This window comes from Cnephaeus nilssonii (assembly GCF_951640355.1).
Source record: "Cnephaeus nilssonii genome assembly, chromosome: 5".
In the NCBI taxonomy this organism is placed as follows: Eukaryota; Metazoa; Chordata; class Mammalia; order Chiroptera; family Vespertilionidae; genus Cnephaeus; species Cnephaeus nilssonii.
In genome coordinates, this window is record NC_137076.1 from 76066801 (window position 1) to 76088257 (window position 21457).

A 21457-nucleotide genomic window follows, 5' to 3' on the forward strand; every position below is an offset into this window, starting at 1 on the left:
GCTCCCTCCTGTCTGGATCGGGCCTGCGGGGATCGGGATCGGCTCCCTCCTGTCTGGATCGGGCCTGTGGGGATCAGGCTCCCTCCTGTCTGGATCGGGCCTGCGGGGATCGGGCTCTCTCCTGTGGGGATCGGGCTCTCTCCTGTCTGGATCGGGCCTGCGGGGATCGGGCTCTCTCCTGTCTGGATCGGGCCTGCGGGGATCGGGCTCTCTCCTGTCTGGATCGGGCCTGTGGGGATCGGGCTCCCTCCTGTCTGGATCGGGCCTGCGGGGATCGGCTCCCTCCTGTCTGGGTCGGGCCTGCTGGGATTGGGCTCTCTCCTGTCTGGATCGGGCCTGCGGGGATCGGGCTCTCTCCTGTCTGGATCAGGCCTGTGGGGATTGGGCCGAAACCAGCTATCCAACATCCCCCAAGGGGTCCCGGATTGTGAGAGGGCATAGGCCAGGCTAAGGGACTCCACCAGTGCATGAATTTATGCACCAGGCCTCTAGTATAAAAAGAAAAAGAATTTCAAACATTACTAAATGATGCTTTATCAGTTATTAATTAAAAATATGTCAAAAGCTTTGTGACAAATCTAGTGTTTATTTTACTATTACATTTTATCTAATGCATATAAATATTTTTCTTTTATTCCTAAGGGATGAGAATCCAATGAAAGCAGTTTTCCTTCAAAACATGGTAGAAGACAGAACAGAATCTGCATTTTCATATTATGAATTCCTATTGCATATACAACAGCAAGTGAATAAATGAACCAATGAAGATATTTGACTCAGTTATTTCTAAGGAAAGTCACAATAATGCAGAATACCTGAGAATGTGTAATACCTTCCTTTTATTAGGTTTGTGGACTGATGTGATGATTATATGTTCTCACTGTGATTTCAACAAACTATAGCAAATAAAGGACCACAGCAGAGAATCAAACATGCAACTCTGAAATACTGTATTTTTCAAATCAAAATATATCTGCATATGATTAGACACCTTTTTCCTTTGCTGCCAATTATGTTTGAGTTGTTATGGATTGAAATAAGATGAAACAATATTGCAGAGGCAAAGTAAATTTTGTAAAATAAAGACTTCTGTGTTCCAAATATATTTCTCTTATTTTTTTTTCCCCTGAATCTTTGGCTGCTACATTTAAAACCTCACAAGACTAAGTGTTGCAGGGAAATTATAAATTCATTGATAATGATCTTTCTTAAATTAAATAATTTTTTCGTAAGTAAATAGTATATAGAAAGAGTAGAATTCATTCCCCCATACCTGTTTTTTGACTAAACTAAAACTAGAGTAAACTAACTCTGGTCTAGCTTAAGAAGAAGAAATAACTGTCAAGCTTTAAAATCTGTCAGTATTCTCTATACTTGAACAAAACCACCTTGATTTTAAATGAAAACTAATTAAGTCATTTTCTGATTGACTGCAAAAGACTTGGACACACTATCTTCTGCAGTGAAAAGAATCTGAGCTGTCTTCATTAAATACGCTGGGACTGGCAATGATAATAGGGAGATGATCCTTTGGGTTTTGTTTGTCTGCTCTGTGAAATGTAATAAAGGTGTTATATTGGTGAAATGAATATGAATGAAATTAAAGTATTCTTAAATGCTGTCTCAAATGCATCAGGATCATTTTTCTAAGGAGTTTAATAATTAAATTGAAAGCCGCTCATAAGGTGTTTATTCTTGGATAGTAAAACTTATTAAAGCATGAATGCTGCTTTTTAATTTGATGGATATTAAGATTATACATATCCAGTATATTGAAGTTTGAGAGAAACTTGATTTCTAAACATGCTCAAGAGACTGCTTTTTTGATTCAGCCAGATAAATATTATAGTCAAAACCATTAAGTGAATTTTGTTTACAAATAGGTAAATTATACATTTGTATATTTAAAGTGATGTGATAGAATATCTTAAAAGAGTTTGGCCCAGTTTTCCCAATTCATCTTGTCTTGTATGAACTTCTTAAAGATGTTCATGTATAATACTTGATGAAAAGATTTTTGTTTCTTTGTTTTAATGGGTTAGAAAAATGTGTTTACAATCTTGGTCTCATATGATCACCAATAAAATAATAACTATCAGGTTTACAGCAATATGAGCTGACTTTAACTGAGTTGTTTTGGGATAGGGAAGAAGCAAGTCCCACTAGAGTATACACTACTGTTTATCAGCCGGACAAGAATAATTGTGTTTTATAAAGATATCATCTCCCTTAAGCAGTGTTATAGTTTATTTTCAGTATGCAAGTGGTACATTGAACTGGAAATATTGTTGAAAGCTGCTTCATTTATTAGGAAGCAATTTTCAAAGTGTAGCAAATTAAAATAAATTCATATTTTTCCCTCTTTTAAAGAAACTGAGTCATTATTACGCACTGATGTTTCTTAACTAAAATTCTCTTCTTAATGTGAATTTTAAGTGTTGATATTTGTAAATCCTTTCTTAATTGTAGTAAAGAATCTTACAGAGGGAAGAGTTTGTGCTTCTAGGGACAATAATCTTTCTTGTGCCTCACTTTATCCCTAAGTGGGTATGGCTGTTGTTACTACTACATGCTTTGTCAGTATATTTCACAAATTTGCTTTTCAAATTTTACTTTAAAAATTTATTTTAGATATTGTGTAACATGTGCAATCTAGAATAATTTTATAATAGTCAGGTCATAAAAAACATAACTTTAGTTAGGATTCACATTATTCTCTGGAAAATGAGGCAATGAATGAACCTTTTGGAGATATTGATAATTAAGAATTATTTTTTGCAATATTGAACATGGTGGGGTTTTTTTTTGTTTTGTTTTGTTTTGCAGTAGGGCACTTATCTCATCTTGTATTACTTTTTTATGTAAAGCAACTAATATTTACACTATGCCATATTTTTTTTATTGTAGTTGTAAATTATGAAAGATCCTTGAATTTTTTACAGATCTACAACTACTAAACTGACAAAGGGCAATCTTGGTATTTAAATTTGAGCATGGCAATTCTACCATAAAAAAGTACTCTATTTTTCTAATTTCTAGGATTTTTAAAATAACATTTCTGTAAGTCTGACATTAATATTCACTCAAGTTGTACCATTTATTTTAGTTTGCATATATTTTATTGTTTTAATTTAATGTATTGTCTAATAGACTGTTTTATAATAATTAGAATAAAAGATTTATTCTAATCAAAGATGCAAAACAGCTATTATCTAGGGGACCACCAAATGTGATTTCAAGATTTTGTTAACTATTACAAATATAATCCTTATATAGAAATTTTAATTTTGTAAAGTAGTGTATAATATTGTAACATTAAATTTTTGTTCTAAAATTCAAATATGTGTTGATCTTCAATGTGCTGTATTAAATCTTGCTTCTCTAAAATATTAGAGACAAGATTTGTCTTCCTTTTTACAGTTTGTAATTTTAACTGTTTTATTCCTGTAAAAAAAAAAGTCATTTGTAACCCATGCAATCGTTTGAACTGTGCTAATTTAATCAATTTGGCTATTCAATAAAGTTAATTGAAAGAGCTTACATATAGTGACTAGTTATTTAAAATAATTTGAATAATTTGCCAATCACTGAGTAGTGCTACGTTGTGCATCAAAGTAGTGGAAAACTATTCACTACTCTGAGTTTCCTCAGCTACTTTATATTTTTTAAATTGAGTGTAATTGACAGATAAAACCACTTAAAGTTAACCTCACTTTTTTGTTAGAATTTGGGTTTGTACACTCATTTGAATGGAGGGTTTTTATTTTTGCTTTAGCTCATCTCACTCTGCCCATGCTTTCCCTCTTCCTGCTTTTTATTGTACTTGCATTTCTTGGCCCCTTGCCCCAAACCAGGGCTCATGTTGGTGTTTTAGCCATTCCAGTCAACAATAGTGTGAAGTCTAATTGTTTACCCTTTTTTAAAAAATACATTTTTTTATTGATTTCAGAGAGGAAGGAAGAGAGATAGAAACATCAATGATAAGAGAGAATCATTGATTGGCTGACTCCTGCACGCCCCTTACTGGTCAGGGGATCGAGCCGCAACCCGGGCATGTGTCTCTGGCCAGAATCGAACCTGGGACCCTTTAGTTCACAGGCTGACACTCTATCCACTGAGCTAAACCGGCCAGGGCTGTTTGCCCTTTCTTTTACCTCCCTACTTACAAAGTTAAATCCAAGGCTATGCGAGTCAATAGCAGATGATTTTTAAAAATATATATTTTTTACTGATTTTTTACAGAGAGGAAGGGAGAGAGATAGAGAGTTAGAAACATCGATGAGAGAGATACATCGATCAGCTGCCTCCTGCACAGCCCCCACTGGGGATGTGCCCGCAACCAACGTACATGCCCTTGACCGGAATCGAACCTGGGACCCTTCAGTCCGCAGACCGACGCTCTATTCACTGAGCCAAACCGGTTTCGGCCGCAGATGATTTTTTAAAATATATTTTTATTGATTTCAGAGAGGAAGGGAGAAGGAGAGAGATAGAAACATCAGTGATGAGAGTCATCGGTCGGTTGCCTCCTGCACACCCGACATTGGGGATCAATCCCGCAACCTGGGCATGTTCCCTTGACTGGAATTGAACCTGGGACCCTTATGTCCGCAGGCCCACACTTGATCCACTGAACCAAACCAGCTAGGGCAGCAGATGATTTTTGAGCATTTTCAGAGGAGGGCAGACTTTAAGCAGAGAGTTTGGCTTCTTCCTCCCTGTGTCTTATGTGGAGCACTTTCAGTGCCTCCTACCCATAGAACGTGCTACCAGTGCCTGCTTCTGGACCTGCAGCCCAACAGGCACCTCACTTCAGCTCTGCAATGCTTTGTTTCCAGTGCTTTGATCTGCTGAGATGTTTCTCCTGTTTTTGAGTATTGCTATTTATTTTTCTTCTTTATATTTTTAACTTTTATTGTTACTGCTGTGTGGAGTAGAGAGGAGTCCAAATACAAATGTACTGCCTAAATTTAATCCCAGAAAATGAATTCTGGTTTTACCATTTGTGACTCAATCTGTTCAGCTTTGTATCTACAGTTTATATTGTAATGCCTACCTAAACAATACTAGGATCAAATGAAAGCTCACTGAAAATGTCAAGTTTTGACACTTTCTTTAAAAGAAAAATTTCTGCAACTATTCAGGGAAGTTTAGTGCTCTCAGGTTCCAGATTTGGGGCAAAGTGGTAAATTAAAAAAAAAAAAAAAGGATGGGCTTGCCCTTGTAAAGTCTATAATGAGAGAGATACAAATTAGTACAAGAATTTTAAGTATGCACATCTTTTATGAAAAAATCATATATACCACTGAGAAGAACTAGTAATACTAGTAAATTTAATAATCTATGGAAACCTCACAGGGAAATGGTTTCCCAGAAATAAGTTATCACGTAATATGAAACGTTGACACTTTTAATTTTTACTTGACTAAATGAGCCATCATACACCAACACAGCTATTTAAAGAACCACATTTTTCATTTGGCTTCTATGGGCTTTCTCAAAAGAAAAAAAAAATTTTTTTTTTTCAAATGAAAAAAATCTTGGTTATCCTGGAACTGTTATTTGGTCTTGACTTGTCAGGATTGTACTTCAAGTTTTACACACTTGTTACTACTTAATTATTTCAATTGTAGAATTTTTTGAAAGACACAATATATGCCTCAGACATGTAGGTCTGTACAGATATTTATGGGAACCTCTATCAGTGCTTTAAAATTATTTTTAAAATTCATTTATATTGATTTTAGAGAGAGAGTGGAAGGGAGAGGAAGAGAGAAAAACCAATCCCACACACATCCCAACCAGGGATCGAGCCCACAACGCAGGCATGTGACCTAATGACTGGAATCAAACTGGTGACCTTTTGGTGCATGGGAGGATGCTCAACCAACTGAGCCACACATGCCAGTGATAATACTTTAAAATTATTAACTAGGACATGTTAATAGCTTTCATGCAATCAAGGCAGAAAGTTGTGTTTATACTTGAGCTCCGACATGGTTGACTCCAAAAGTTTTGTTTTTTACACTTTTTTCTCAAACTCCTTTTTTTTTTTTAATCTGGGACAATGTTAGATAACTACAGTTAAATATAGTATTTTATTACCTCCTAGTGTTAGGGGCAGAAATATAATATTGGGGACCAGCTATAATTATCCTATATAATAAAACCCTAATGTGCAAATCGACCGAATGGTGGAATGACCGGTCGCTATGATGTGCACTGACCACCAGGGGGCAGACGCTCAATACAGGAGCTGCCCCCTGGTGGTCAGTGCACTCTGCTCAGCCAAAAGCCAGGCTCACAGCTGGCAAGCACAACAGTGGTGGCAGGAGTCTCTCCTGCCTCTGCTGCAGGTGGGCGGTAAGGAGCGACGGGTCCTAGACTGCAAGAGGGATGTCTGACTCCAAGGGGTCCCAGACTGCGAGAGGGCACAGGCTGTGCTGAGGGACCCCCCTGAGTGCACGAATTTCGTGCACTGGGCCTCTAGTCCTATATAATAAAAGGCTAATATGCAAATAGCCCGAACGGCTGAATGATGGGTCTCTATGATGTGTACTGACCCCTAGGGGGCAGATGCTCAATGCAGGAGCTGCCCCCTGGTGTTCAGTGAGCTCCCACAATGGGAGCTCCACTCAGCCAGAAGCCCTGAGCAGGGCTCACAGCTGATGAGCGCAGCAGTGGTAGCAGGAGCCTCTCTGGCCTCTACAGCAGCACTAAGGATGTCTGATTGATGGCTCCCAGACTGCGAGGGGGCACAGGCCGGGCTGATGGACCCTCCCCCCACTGAGTGCACAAATTTTGTGCACCGGGCCTCTAGTAAGAAATATTAATCATGCTCTGCTAACCGTGATTGTTTTGTTCTGATTAAAGGAAGTACATTCCGCCCTGGCCAGTTTGGCTCAGTGGATAGAGCGTCAGCCTGCAGATTCAAGAGTCCCAGGTTCGATTCTGGTCAAGGGCATGTACCTTGGTTGCGGGCACATCCCCGGTAGGGAGTGTGCAGGAGGCAGCTGATCGGTGTTTCTCTCTCATCGATGTTTCTACTCTCTATCCCTCTCCCTTCCTCTCTGTAAAAAATCAATAAAAATATATATTTAAAAAAATAAAGGAAGTACATTCCAACTTTTCTGGGAGTTGCACATGACCTGGGAGCTCACCTGGAAATTCGGCCCATGGAAAGATTAACAAACTTGTTGCAGAAACCAGAGATGCCAGGCCTTTGAAAATCCTTAGCCCTTTGCATACCCCCAGCCTTTTGTATACCCCCAGCCTTTTGTATACCCCTAGCCTGCATTGCCTGTAAACTGCCCATTTTGCTTACCCATTCTTATCTCTTTGCCTACTTCCCCATGTAATTTTTGTCTTTCCATCCAATATAAGCAGCTGGCTTACAGTGGGGGGCAGAGCAGATTTTGTAGATGACCTGCTGCTCTCCCATACTGTCAGCATTATTGGAATAAACGCTCATATGTGATTCAACCCTGTCTCTGCTTAATTGGCTCAAGTAGTGACAGGCGCGCCCAGACTCATTGATTGTGCAATTTCACTAAGAGGGATTGATTTTGAGGTGATTGTGCAGCTGGCTACATTGCAGAGTGGCCCACTAGGATGCCTCAACCTCTGACGCCTCTTTATTTATTTACTCATTCACTTAGTCATTGCTGAGCTCCAGGGCTCTATTTGTAGGCCTTACACACTTTGTTTTCGTGGCCTTCTTCATCCATAAAAGTATATTCAAAATTATATATTACTAGAGGCCTGGTGCATGCAATTCATGCATGGGGGGGGGGCGGTCCCTCAGCCTGGCCTGCACCCTCTCCAATCTGACTGCCTCTTGCAATCTGGGACCGCTGGCTCCTAACTGCTCACCTGCCTGCCTGCCTGATTGCCCCTAACCCCTCTGCCTGCCTGCCTGCCTGATCACCCCTAACTGCTCCCCTACCAGCCTGATTGCCCCTAACTGCTCCCCTGCTGGCCTGATCACCCCTAACCACCTCTGCCTCGCCCCGCACCCGGGATCCAGGATTCCCTCCTCTGGCTGGTCGCAGGCACCTGGGACCCGGGCTTCCCTCCCTCTGGCTGGCCGCAGGCACCCAGGACCCGGTCGGCTTTGCCCGGGCCGGCTGCAGCTACCGGGGACCGTGGGCAGGCGATTTGTCCCTCTCCCGGACCTCAGCCTGGCTGGTCCCCATTCCTCTCTCATGAGCTCATTTGTGCCTGGCTGGTCCCCATTCCTCTCTCCCAGTGTTGAGTGTCTGAGCTGTTAGGGCATGATGGTGTGAAGGCATGATGACCATTTGCATATTAGCTCTTTATTATATAGGATGACTTGGAATAAAAACTATAATCCAGACTGGATCCATTATTACATATTAATTACTATTACATATTTTTCCTGATTTTTAAAGAAATTAAAATTTTCTTGCCCTGGCCAGTTTGGCTCAGTGGATGGAGCATAATCTGTAGCCTGAAAGGTCCAGGGTTGGATTGGGTTGCAGGCTCAATACCCAGTGGGGGGCGTGCAGGAGGCAGCCAATTAGTGATGCTCTCTCATCATTGATGTTTGTCTCTCCCTCTCCCTTCCTTTCTAAAATCAATAAAAATATTAAGAAAAAAAACCCACAACATTTTCTTGGGCCCCTAAAACTATTGTGGCCCCTCAAAACTGCATAAATTGGCCCTGCTGAGCACTCCCACTGTTCTAGGATTTATAGCCTTGAACAAAACACAGGACTTGTCTTCACGGAGAAAAAAGACAATAAAGTAAGTACATAAATTTAGTTAGCAAGTCGGTCATTAGGTGTTAAGGAGAAAAAGGCAGATAAAGAGAATAGTACTAGATTTATGGGATGATCGTTTCATAAATTATATAAATGCCTAATAACTATGTACACCTGAAGCATATATAATAGTTTTTCGACTGTAATTGAAAAGATTTTATTTTTTTTTTAAGAACAGAAAGTGTTGAGAGGCGGTGGCAAGGTTGGGACTGGGAAGGTTCTCCTGGGAAAGTCTTGAACAAAGACGTGAGGGACGACTGGAACAAACCAGGCGTATTTGGGACAAAAGTGTTTGAGATGAGGAATGGGTGCTAAAAAGAAATCCCAAACGCCAAGCTCCCTAAAGCGTCGCTCCCCGAGTTACGTATCCCCGCGGCCTATAAGCGAGCGACAGAAGGTCAGCGGAAACAAGTGTCTCCATTTTGCTTCCTGGCACCAAATCGGCGATGGATGAGTGCAGTTCTCACTCCCATTCCTTTCCCGCTGGTCAGGCTGGGTGGCGATTTTCCTCACCTCCGCGTGGGCCGCAGAGAGGCCCCGATGGCCGGGGAGAGAAACCGCGAAGGCCAGCGGAGGAGGTTGGCTGCCCTCACTCAAGATGGCGGCGCAAGCCTCCGCCGGGAGAGGGCCGTGCGCATGCTCAGTCCGCCGTCTCCAGCCCGGCGCCGGGGGGCGGGTCTGCGGTGAGAGGGGCACGAGCGCCCGCGGCCGGGCCTGAAGTCATCGGCTCCGCCGCTGCCGCCTCCAGCGCTACCATCGCCTCTCCCAGACTGTGGCAGGGAAGATGGAGCCCATGACCGTCGCTACGGACAGCGGGGAGCGGCCTGGGGCCCCGGTGGGCTCTGGCCTGTCGGCTTCCCAGCGTCGGGCCGAGCTGCGGCGGCGAAAGCTGCTCATGAACTCGGAACAGCGCATCAACCGGATCATGGGCTTTCACAGGCCCGGGGGCGGCTCGGGTGAGAAGCTCCGTTCCCCCCTCGGTGTCCCGCCCACCCTTTTCAAATTGCATGTTATAACTGTGGGATACTGGGGTCCGTCTTTAGGGCTATTCTTTTCCTGCCCCACCCCGCTGACCTTTCTGAGCACGCCCTGCCCTCTGTCCCAGTGCTCCAGGTAACGCCCCAAGTTCTCGCTTCTTAACCCCCTTCTTGTTGCTCTTCTCCGTTTCCCGGGGCTTCGCCCAGAGGCTGTCCCACCTCTGCCGCGGGCCGCGCAGCCTCGCTCCGGAGTCCGTCTGCCTGGGTGCTCCCTGCCCAGTTTCCCGAGGCCACCCTCCGCCTCCGCCGCCCGTCGCCTCTGGAAGGCGCACCTTGTGTCCCCAGGCTTCCGCTCTGCCCAGTGTGCCCGGTGCGAGCCCTTAACTGCGCCTCCCCTGGCGTCGGCCTTCTTTTGCCTTTTGCACTAACTGTCGGCCCCCGTGAGCTTGTCTTCACAGAGCTGCCCTCGAGTCCGCTCTACGTGGATCAGGGACTTTTACAGTTTGTGGTCAGTGCCCTCAGCATTGTCATCCGCAGGCCTTCTAAAAAACTGGGGCGACCATTCATTTTTTAAAAATATATATATATTATTGATTTTTTTACATAGAGGAAGGGAGAGGGAGAGAGAGTTAGAAACATCGATGAGAGAGAAACATCGATCAGCTGCCTCCTGCACACCCCCCACTGGGGATGTGCCCGCAACCAGGGTACATGCCCCTGACTGGAATCGAACCTGGGACCCTTCAGTCCGGAGGCCAACGCTCTATCCACTGAGCCAAACCGGTCAGGGTGTGACCATTCTTTATAGACCCAACAAGTGGGACCTGCTCACCGCCAGAGGTCTCTCCCGGAGAGCTGAGATTGATGCGGTGCCATGAACTGCCTTTAACCCTAAGGAGAGTTCCTCATTTCTCCCCCAACGACATGTACAATGAGTTTCTTTAAAACATGTTTATGTGACTACTTATTTATTTTATGTGAATATTTATTGAACACCTAGTATGTGCTAGTGTTCTCTAACTTTCCATGGAGCGTTGCCTTTCGTAACTGGCTTTGGTTGCAAGCTCTTTAGATCTTTGTGACTTTTGTTTGGGAGGGCTTTAGGTACATGTATAGTTCTGAACTTAAGGTCTGCAGCTGAAAACTACCAAGAGGAGGTAAGAGAACTATTTCAAATTCCCCTACAACAGTAACTAGGCAAATAGTTACAAAACTATTTCTTCCTTTAATGATTAATAGAATGTTTATTCTTTCCCAAAGCATTTACTATCTTTCTTGAAGCGTACATTCCGTATTTTGTTCTTTTGCTTTGAAAATGTTATCTGTCATTAAGGTTTTGCTTTGTTTAAAACCAGAACAGCATCTTAAAATGGCTTAAGTACCTACTAATGGCTCCCTGACTACAGTAAAAGGATTACGTAAGCAGTAGCTGTAGGATATGCCACACCCTATGCTGACAGGGCTCTGGATTCAGAAATATAATATTAAAATACAGATTTTTGAAAGCTTTAATAATTTTCTATTTTTAACCAAAGAAGCTAGAGCAGGCAATGCAACTATACTTTAGGGATGCATTATCCACGAAAACTTGGTCTTTACAGCTTGTTCTCTCCCTGCCTATCTTTTCCAATTTTTTTTACTACCCTTTTACCCCCAAAGTTTGGATTATATTCTCTGCAGGAATACTCTTTTTGAGTGATATATTTTGAGGGTGTAGAGGGAAACTAGTTATGCAAAATCAGTATTAATTTAGATTCAGTTCTAGCTCAGTGCATTTTTTACTCTTACTACAAATGGTGTTTGCCTATATGTAATACATAAGGTTTCTAAATTTCTTTTCTCAGAAGAAGAAAGTCAAACAAAATCAAAGCAACAGGACAGTGATAAACTGAACTCCCTCACCATTCCTTCAGTTTCAAAGCGAGTGGTGCTGGGTGATTCCGTCAGTACAGGAACAACTGACCAGCAGAGTGGTGTGGCAGAGGTAAAGGGGACTGAGCTGGGAGACAAATTGGACTCTTTCATTAAACCACCTGAGTGCAATAATGATGTAAGCCTTGAGCTTCGGCAGCGGAACAGAGGGGACTTGACAGCAGACACTGTCCAGAGGGGTTCTCGCCATGGCCTAGAACAGTACCTCTCCAGATTTGAAGAAGCAATGAAGCTAAGGAAACAACTAATTAGTGAAAAACCCAGTCAAGAAGAAGGAAATACAACAGAAGAATTTGACTCTTTCCGAATATTTAGATTGGTGGGATGTGCTCTTCTTGCCTTTGGAGTCAGAGCTTTTGTTTGCAAATATTTGGTAAGAAATATAATGGAAAATGAAAATTAGTTATAGTAATGAGTGTTTTTAATCCACAGAATTCATTGCCAATATTAACTTAATATTTGCCTGATTCACAGGGCTGTTTGGAGAGGTATTATAAACTGCTATTCACCTTAGTTATAGAAAGGTATTCTGGTTAAATACAGAGCCTAATAATAATTATTAAATTCCCCCTATATGTAAGTACCATTCTAAGTGATTTACATATATTGATTCATTTAACCTCATCCTTATGAATCTTTGTTTTATAGATGAGGGAATGGAGACTCATAGTGGTTAAATCATTTCCCCAGTACCACACAGCTCTTAAGTCACAGCTGGGATTAACCCCAGGCAGTTTTATTCTAAATAGGGTAAAGTACCCTTGACCAGGAATTGAACCCAAGACCCTTCGGTGCATGGGCCGATGCTCTACCTATTGAGCAACACCAGCCAGGGTGAATACTTTCAAGTTTTTTATTTTTCACTTTTTAAAAAAATATTTTTATTGATTTCAGAGAGGAAGGAAGAGGGAGAGATATAGAAACATCAATGATGAGAGAATCGTTGATCAGCTGCCTTCTGCACAACCCCTACTGGGAATCGAGCCCACAACCCAGGCATGTGCCCTTGATCAGAATCAAACCTGGAACCCTTCAGTGTGCAGGTTGACGCTCTATCCACAGAGCCAAACCGGCTAGGGCATCAAGTTTTTTATTTTTAAAAATATTTTTATTGATTTCGGGGAGGGAGAGAGAGAGAGAAACATCAATGATGAGAATCATCAATTGGCTGCCTCCTACACGCCCCCACTGAGGATCAAGCCTATAACCCTGGTATGTGCTCTGACTGGAAATCGAACCCTGACCAGAAAGCGAACCCTGACCTCCTGGTTCATAGGTCAAGACTCAACCACTGAGCCCCACTGGCCAGGTGCCTTAAGTTTTTTAAAAGATAGGTTTTTATGAGGCAAGACATTTTGGGGGATATTAAAGAGAGTGACTTGAGCCTGGCTAATGTGACTCAGTGGTTGAGTGTCGAGCCAAGAACCAAGAGGCCACCGGTTCGATTCCCCGTCAGGGCACGTGCCCAGGTTCCAGGCTCAATCCCCTGAGTGCGGGGGCGGGGGTGGGGGTGGGAGCGTGCAGGAGGTGGCAGCTGATCAATGATGTTTCTCTCAGTGATGTTTCTATTTATCCATCTTCCTTTCTCTCTAAAAAATCAATAAAATACATTAAAAAACAAAACAGAACTAGAGAGTGACTTGACTTGAGAAACATATTTATGATAAATCAATTCCTTTTATTTTCTTCACTGTTCTGCAGAAACAAGATGGCTTTCAACTGCTAAAATTAAATATTTTAATAGTTTTGTTACTTAAAATTTATAGCTGCTATTAGTTTGATTTGTGATTTGAATGATTATGTTGGAAATATATAATTGTATCTTCTATCTTCACAGTCCATATTTGCTCCATTTCTTACTTTACAACTTGCATACATGGGACTATACAAATATTTTCCCAAGGTAAATTACATTTTTTTCTAAATTATGGTGTTGTGTTTAGATTGATTAATGATTAGATAATCTGAAAAACTTTAAAAAAATTTGTTATACTTATGGTCTGAATCAGTGCTGCTCAAAGTGTGATTGGCTGCCACTCAAACTCTTTGTTCTGTTTGTAATGAGTGAAGTTCAGAAAGTGAGTAACTAGACACTCTATAGCATTTAGACATTGCCATAACATTTTTATCATATTTTATAAAAATGTTTGGTCCACCATGGATTGTGAGAAAAAAAACCTCAAGACAGACTTCGAATAGTACGCATATACAAGTGTTCAATTTCATTACTTAGTGAAGATTTAGTAATACATTTTGTTTATGATAAAGGACTTTAATTTTAAAATGGGTTCAGTTATGGTACTGTGCGCCTTAGTGGACACTTAATAACAATGCACTTGGACTTTAATGCCAAGGGCCTGATATTTGCAAGAAATATTTGGCCAAATTTGCAGAACAGAATCATGGGGAGTTTCAGTGTTTACCTGGTCTGCTTGACTACAGATGTATATACACAGTTTTATGGGACTTGACTTGGCTGGCATAGAAGATAATCCTACTTGTGTGATTGAGTTTTCTGTGAGTTTTTTCCTGAGAAATGGCTACTTAGCTATTTGATTAATGGCTGGTAATGCACTGATAACCTCATATTTTTTTATGGATTTGAAATGTTTATATATTTAATGGGCCAAATAGGTCAAATACACAAAGGGGTAAAAGAAATGTTATTTTAAATTAAAATTATTTTTGATGATACAGATGTATATTTACCTAGTATTGACCTCTTTCCCCAAAGGTGTAATTTTTTTTGAATTTTTATAAGAGTTTGTGTCAAATTGACAACATATGCCAGGGAGCGAGATCTCAAATATTCTAAAAGTGTAATTTTATTAAAAGGACTTGTTTAGAAACTTACCCTTGAAACATTGATTGTAGTTTTGCAATAGCAGAAGTCTGGAAACAATCTAAAAGTTTACTAATAAGTGACTAGTTAAAAAAGTATGGCCTACTCTTTCAGTTCTTCATGTACTGATAATGGTAAGCTTGCCAAGAAATATTAAGAGAAAAAAATCAAGCCTGGCCAGTGTGGCTCAGTGGTTGAGCATTGGCCCATGCACCAGGAGGTTACTGGTTTAATTCACGGTCAGGGCACATGTCCAGGTTGCGAGCTTGATCCCCAGCAGGTTGTGTGCAGGAGGCAGCCAATACAGAATAGGATCTACAGTATACTTTTTTGTAAAAGGGAAGAAAACATAGATATTTGATTTTGCTTATATATGTGTAAAGAAGCTCTGGAAGAGCCTGGCCAGGTAGCTCAGTTGTTTAGAGCATTGTCCCAGTACGCCAAGGTTGCAGGATTGATCCCCAGTCAGGGCACATACAAGAATCAACCAATGGCCCTAGCTGGTTTTCCTCAGTGGATAGATTGTCGGCCTGTGGACTGAAAGTCCCGGCTTCAATTCTGGTCAAGGGCACATGCCTGGATTGTGGGCTCGACCCCCAGTGTGGGGCGTGCAGGAGGCAGCCGATGAATGATTCTTTCTCACCCTTGATGCTTCTATCTCTCTCCCTCTCCCTTCCTCTCTGAAATCTATAAAAATATATTAAAAAAAAAAAAAGAACCAACCAACAAGTGCATGAATGGGTGGAACAACAAATTGATGTTTCTCTCTCTCTCCCCCCTCTCCCATCCTTTCTCTCTCTCTAAAATTAATAAATAAAAAAACAACCCTGGCTGCTGTGGCTCAGTAGGTTTGAGTGTCATTCTGTACTTCAGAAGGTGGCAGATTTGATTCCTGGTCAGGGCACTTACCTAGATTGTGGATTCGATTCCCTGTTGGGGCGCGTGCTAGAGGCAATCAATCAATGTTTCTCTGTCTCTCTCTTCTCTCTTTCTCTCAAAAAAAATTAAGATTTTCTCCATCATTAAATAAATAAATAAACATTTTGTTATATCAGTTTTTAAACAGAAAGGTGGAAAGAATTGTGCAGGTAACACCCATTTATACTTACAACCTAGATTCTATAATTAACATTTCATTATATTTATCTTGTATCTTTTCAATTTTTTATCCATTTTTATTAATTTATTTGTTATTTTTATTATTGACATTATTACAGATGTTCCTCACTCCTCCCCCCTTTTGCTCACCTCCATCCAGCCCTGACCTCCCCTTCCCTCTGGCCATCACCACACTGTTGTCTGCGTCCATGGGTTATGCATATATGTTTGGCTAATCTCTTCACCTTCTTTCATCCTGTCCACCCCACCTACCTCCCCTCTCACATCTGTCAGTCTGTACCATGTATCCATGACTCTGGTTCTATTTTGTTTGTCAGTTTATTTTGTTCATTAGATTTCACATATAAGTGAGGTCATATGGTATTTGTCTTTCTCTGACGGGCTTATTTCACTTATCATTATAATCTCCAGATCCATCCATGCTGTCGCAACATCAACATACTTTACCCCTGCACATTTCAGCTTACATATCATTACAATTCAATGTTTGTTTATTGTTCTTGTCTTTTCTTTTTCAACCCTCATCATCAGAGGACATGCTTAAAGAGGAAGGGAGGGAGGGAGGGAGGGAGGGAGGGAGGGAGGGAGGGAGAGAGAGAGAGAGAGAGAGAGAGAGAGAGAGAGAGAGAGAGAGAGAGAAACATTGATTGGTTGCCTTCCATATGTGCCCCAACCGGGATTGAACTAGCAACCTTTCAGTGCACAGGATGATGCTCAACCAACTGAGCTACTGCAGCCGGGCTCTTTTTTTTTAAAATTTATGGTAAAATTGTCATACAGTGAATTGCTCAAGTCTTTGTATACCATTTAATAAGTTTTGACAGCCTATGAAACTCAAATTCTTTCAAGGTTTGGAATATCACTATCAGGAAATTTTATCATGCCCCTTTCCAGGCAGCTGTAGTCCCAGCCCCTAGACTGATTTTTTTCTTTTTCCCCACTATTGATTACTTTTTTCTGTTTTAGTGCTTCATATAAATGGAATTATTCCTGTACATGCATTTTTGTCCAAGGCTTCTGCAAAGTATTTTTTATAATCATCCATGTTGTTAAATATATTAATAATTTATTCCTCCCCTTTTTTGGTTGAATAATATTCCATTGTATGAATATATTCATTTATTTATTTAATCTGTTGATAGACTTCTTTGGTTGTTTCTAATTTTTGGTTATTATGACTAAAGCAGCTAAGGATTTCCTTGTATTCATCTTTTTGTGGACATAGACTTCTTTTGGGTAATTATAGGTTTTTATATTATTAAAATTTTTGAATCGTGACTGGATTTGGTGACACCAAATCAGTAAATTAAATGAAAATTCAGCCCTGAATCTCTTGAAAATGAAGCTAGAAAATTATATTAGGAAGTAAATGTTCAGTGATATCTTACTGCATGTGTAATTAGGTGTGAGTTGCTTTGCATGTTAATTAGGGCTCTACAAAATATTCCTATGATTCTGTTACAGAATTACTCACTGTCCTCCAGTACACTAGTCACTCTGACTTTTGTTGTCATGAGACTTACCTTTCCTTTTTTTAATGTACATTTACTTATTTATTTTTATTAATTCTTTATTGTTGAAAATATTACATATGTACCCCTTTTCCCCCATGAGACTTACCTTTCAACAAGATTTCTCTTCTCACTTTTATATAAATCTTGCTTATTCTTGAAGGCCTATTTTTAATTCCACTTTCTCCTGAAATCCTTCCCTGTGCTTTATTTATATATAAAACCCTGGAGTAATTTCTATCTTCTTTGAACCACTATGCTACACATTATCCATGGCATTCATTTAGCACTTATTTATGTCCTATCTTTATTTATTTATTCTTTGTTAATCTTCACCTGAGGATTTTTTCCATTGCTTTTCAGAGAAAGTGGAAGGTAGGGAGGGAGGTGGGGAAGAGAGAGAGAGAAAGAGAAACACCGAAGTTAGAGACACACATAGACTGGTGTCTCCCTCACTCGCAGCCCAGGTACAATAATAGGTGCCTTTGACCAGTAATGGGACCCGAGACTTTTGGGTGTGCAGGCCAACACTCTAACCACTGAGCAAAACCAACTAGGGCTGTCCTATCTTTTTTTTTTAATGTTCATCCTTTTTAAAAAATATATATATTATTGATTTTTTTACAGAGAGGAAGGGGAGAGGGATAGAGAGTTAGAAACATCGATGAGAGAGAAACATCAATCAGCTGCCTCCTGCACACCTCCTACTGGGGATATGCCTGCAACCAAGGTACATGCCCTTGACCGGAATCGAACCTGGGACCTTTCATCTTGCAGGCCGACGCTCTATCCACTGAGCCAAACCGGTTAGGGCTGTCCTATCTTTTTTTAACTGTTGATAGCAAGAATGGTATCTTGCTCCCTACTGCTTAGCATTTTACTGCTGTACATATTATTTGCTCAGTTAATGTTTGTAATGCTTGTTGATATATTATTGATTGATATTTTGAAACTTCATTAACAGTTTTGAAATCAGGCAAAAATAGCACTGATAATATTTTTATAGAGTTTAAGTTTTCTTCTGAAAGCTGTAGGATTTATTTGTCTTTCTGTGTACAGGGTGAAAAGAAGATAAAGACAACAGTACTAACAGCAGCACTTCTATTATCTGGAATTCCTGCTGAAGTGATAAATCGATCAATGGATACTTACAGCAAAATGGGCGAAGTTTTCACAGATCTCTGTGTCTACTTTTTCACCTTTATCTTTTGTCATGAACTGCTTGAGTATTGGGCCTCTGAAGTACCATGAAGCCTGCAGAACTCAGGAGAAGCTTACAGAAAACCAATTTCTCTCACATTGCAGTGTCTTTAGAGGAGGCAAATCGGGTTACATCTTTATGTAATTCTTTTACTTTGTAGGGGTTGTAAAACTACTTGATATGGAACGAAATGGCAGATTATCTGACTTAAAAGCGTTGAGTTTGTATTAATACTGATGTGAAGAATAGAGTACCAATGTCATTAACTGATTTTTCTTGTTTAATTAGAATCCCTAGTCTACATCTTTCCCTAACTTCTAAGATTTGTATTTCGGCAGAGAAACAAGGTCTCAGCTAGCCCTTTGTAATTGGGGACTGTGTATGTATTTGGTTGTTCTTTCCTGAGAAGTGATGCCATCTTAAAAATAAAATGAAAGAAACTGAATTTTCTAATGTTAAGTGTGCACATTTTAATTTATAAGAGTCGAATAAGGTAGCCAATTGTATCTTTTGTTGAGTCAGTATCTATTTTTTACAATAATTTTATCTTTGTTGTTGAAGGTGTTGAGAGTCAGTATCTTAATCCTTACTCCAGTGCAAGCATTGTAATGGGAGAAAGGATTAAGATCCATACATGTGAAGTTAGAAGGTATTTATGAAATCTTTATTTTTATTTATGAAAATTTTTTATTGTCCTGGATGGTGTGGTTCAGCTGGGGAGGAGGTGGCTGAAGGATGTTTTACTGTCACACTCACATCAATGTTTTTCTCTCTCTCTAAAAATCTTAGAATTGGAAATTTTCACTTTTGAGTTTTCAATTTTCAGGAGTATGTTTTTTAAGCAAAGTAGACTAGAATGGTTAGATATAAAAGTGGAATTTGAAGAACTGACTGAGGTATGAAACTCAATAGCATAAATGTTCTTTAAACTAACTTGGTAACACTCATATTTGTAAGGTTTGTCTTAAATGAGTATAAAACGTGTTATATTGCTCGGTATACATTTCCTTACAGATTTTTGTATGGTGTATTTAGTTAATCCTTGTGATATTAAAAACATCTGTCCTTTTTCATTATTACTCACAGTCTTGATTTGTGTGACTTTATTTTGAATCAGAATAATGTAGAATAAGTATAATTTAAGTCTAGTCCTCTGACTTAGGATAAGATTACAAGCACACATTTTTTTTCCTGATTCCATAATGAATCTAGTATCCAGAGGTTTGGAAAGCATCCCTGATTTGCCAGGTCCCCCTCAATCTCTGAGAAGACACCAGGGTTCTTCAATTGCATATGTTTACTTCTGTTTCTTTATAAAAAGGCCCCATTTAGCAACTTGACACATGATAAGTTTTAGTAATTAGAGATCATTATCAAATTTCTTTTAAAGAGCTGTAAGATACCTGTGTCTGTTGATGCCACTTTAAGCATGTTGAGTAGTATCGAATGAAAATAAAAATGTATTAGTTTTGGAATAATTAAAAAAATTTTCTTTGGAAATTTCAGGGACTTGATATGTATATGGCTTAAAACTGGATTGATTAAGTTGGTTGTTCAGAGGTGACATCTTCGATCAGTAGCTCTTTAGACTAGTGTAAATGGAGGTGTGCATCATTCGGTACTAAAAACAGCAAGAGGCTTATGAGATATTCAGAATTGGGTTAATTAGAATCAACATCAGCTTTGGAAGCCAGGGCAGTTTGCTAAGAGGGTTGTATTGGAGACATAGTGGACTATAATTACAAGCCTGCCTTGGAGATATTGCATGTTTGGTTCCAGACTACCACAAAAAAGTATCAAGTGTGTCAAAACAATTTTTTGGTTTCCCAGTGTACAGAAAACTTACGATTACACTGTAATCTATTAAGTGTGTAGTAGCATTATGTCTAAAAAACACTGTCCATACCTTAATTTAAAAATACTTTAGCCCTGACCAGTTTTTCTCAGTGGTTAGAGCATCTGCCCACAGACTGAAGGGTTCCAGGTGCAATTCTGTTTGCAGGTTCCCCAGTCGGGTGCGTGTGGAAGGCAACCACTCAATGTTTCTTTCACATCGACGTTTCTCTCTCGGTCTCTATCCCTCCCACTCTCTAAAAATCAATGGAAAAAAAAGTTCCTGGGTGAGGATTAACAACAACAACAAAAACTTTATAGGAGCGCACTTTCCACCAAAGATTGAAGACTGTTTCCCCAGCTGGAGCTGAAACACGGAAGATATTTTGCCAGAGCAGACTGGCGCAGACTGGTGCAGAGCAAGGCAGAATGGCATGGACCATGGAGGAGTGGAGCTGCCTAGCTGAAGAGGGCCCTGGCCCCAGGGCAGCCCTGCTGTATTACCTTTGAGCTGTTGGCACTAAATAAAGCTTCCTTCTTCACCCCAAATTGGGGATTCCTGTTGGTGTTGAATTGGCGCCAATAACTATTGGTTGATACTATTGACACATAAAAACAAACATTTGTTTTAGATAGATGATAGATAGATAGATAGAGATTTATTAAGGAATTAGCTCCTGAAATTTTGGAACTGAGACATTTCAAGATTCGCAGTTAGGCGTAAGTTCTAGTCTGAAAGCCAGCAGGTGGGAGATCCCAAATGAGCTGATGTTTCAGTTGGAATCTAAAGGCAGGAGAAGACCAAAAAAGGAAATAAAATAAGCAAACCATCATCTGAGCCTGTTGGAAAATGGCACCGATAGAATATGAAGTGCTGCCACACTTCAATTTGTAAAAAACAGTGTGAAGTGCAGTAAAGCAAAGCTCAATGAAAAGGTCTGCCTATGCTTCTTTCACTTGTGCTAACAGATAAAAGCTGCTGCTGCTGGGACACGGAAGTGCTGTGAGCTTAGCATAAATACATTGTGGGCACAAAAAGCCCGTCAGTATCTTCACGTCAATGTGTTCTCTTAAACGGGAGTTAGGGTTTTAGTCTGGGTATCAGATGCCTGGGTTCTGGTTCCAGCTTAGATTCCAAAACGGTTAGTGATCTAGAATTAAATTTGTTTCCCAAGTCTCAGTTGTTTTCCCCACAAGTCTCAGTTTTTTTTCACATAAAATCAAGATATGTAATTAAAAAAATCTGTTTAAGTTGTAAC

At 40.3% G+C, this 21457-nt stretch overlaps 2 protein-coding genes across 3 annotated transcripts in view; both read left to right on the forward strand.

The window, feature by feature from the left end:
- SEC24A (SEC24 homolog A, COPII coat complex component) overlaps nt 1-3488 on the forward strand; it is a 65601-nt gene extending 62113 nt beyond the window's left edge. The window contains exon 23 of the mRNA XM_079772654.1: nt 643-3488. Within this exon, the coding sequence (XP_079628780.1) occupies nt 643-757 (115 nt within the window). The 3' untranslated portion in view covers nt 758-3488. The remainder of the gene's footprint in view (nt 1-642) is intronic.
- A 5964-nt stretch (nt 3489-9452) lies between these two features.
- CAMLG (calcium modulating ligand) lies at nt 9453-20734 on the forward strand. 2 transcript variants are annotated; one of them, XM_079771791.1, is made up of 4 exons: nt 9453-9739; nt 11605-12065; nt 13530-13595; nt 18224-20734. In XM_079771791.1, exons 1-4 carry the CDS (start codon nt 9568-9570, stop codon nt 18413-18415), a joined length of 891 nt encoding a protein of 296 aa, XP_079627917.1. In that variant the 5' UTR covers nt 9453-9567; the 3' UTR covers nt 18416-20734. The 2 variants fall into 2 exon arrangements, with proteins under 2 accessions (XP_079627917.1, XP_079627918.1); XM_079771792.1 differs by lacking the exon at nt 13530-13595.
- Nucleotides 20735-21457: the final 723 nt, after the last annotated feature.

Bases quoted from the DNA above. Each gene is read 5' to 3' on its own strand.
- CAMLG (XM_079771791.1), top strand. From the start codon at position 9,568: ATGGAGCCCATGACCGTCGCTACGGACAGCGGGGAGCGGCCTGGGGCC. The intron at 9,740-11,604 runs GTGAGAAGCTCC...TTCTTTTCTCAG, and splicing joins CAGGCCCGGGGGCGGCTCGG to AAGAAGAAAGTCAAACAAAA. The intron at 13,596-18,223 runs GTAAATTACATT...TTCTGTGTACAG, and splicing joins TATACAAATATTTTCCCAAG to GGTGAAAAGAAGATAAAGAC.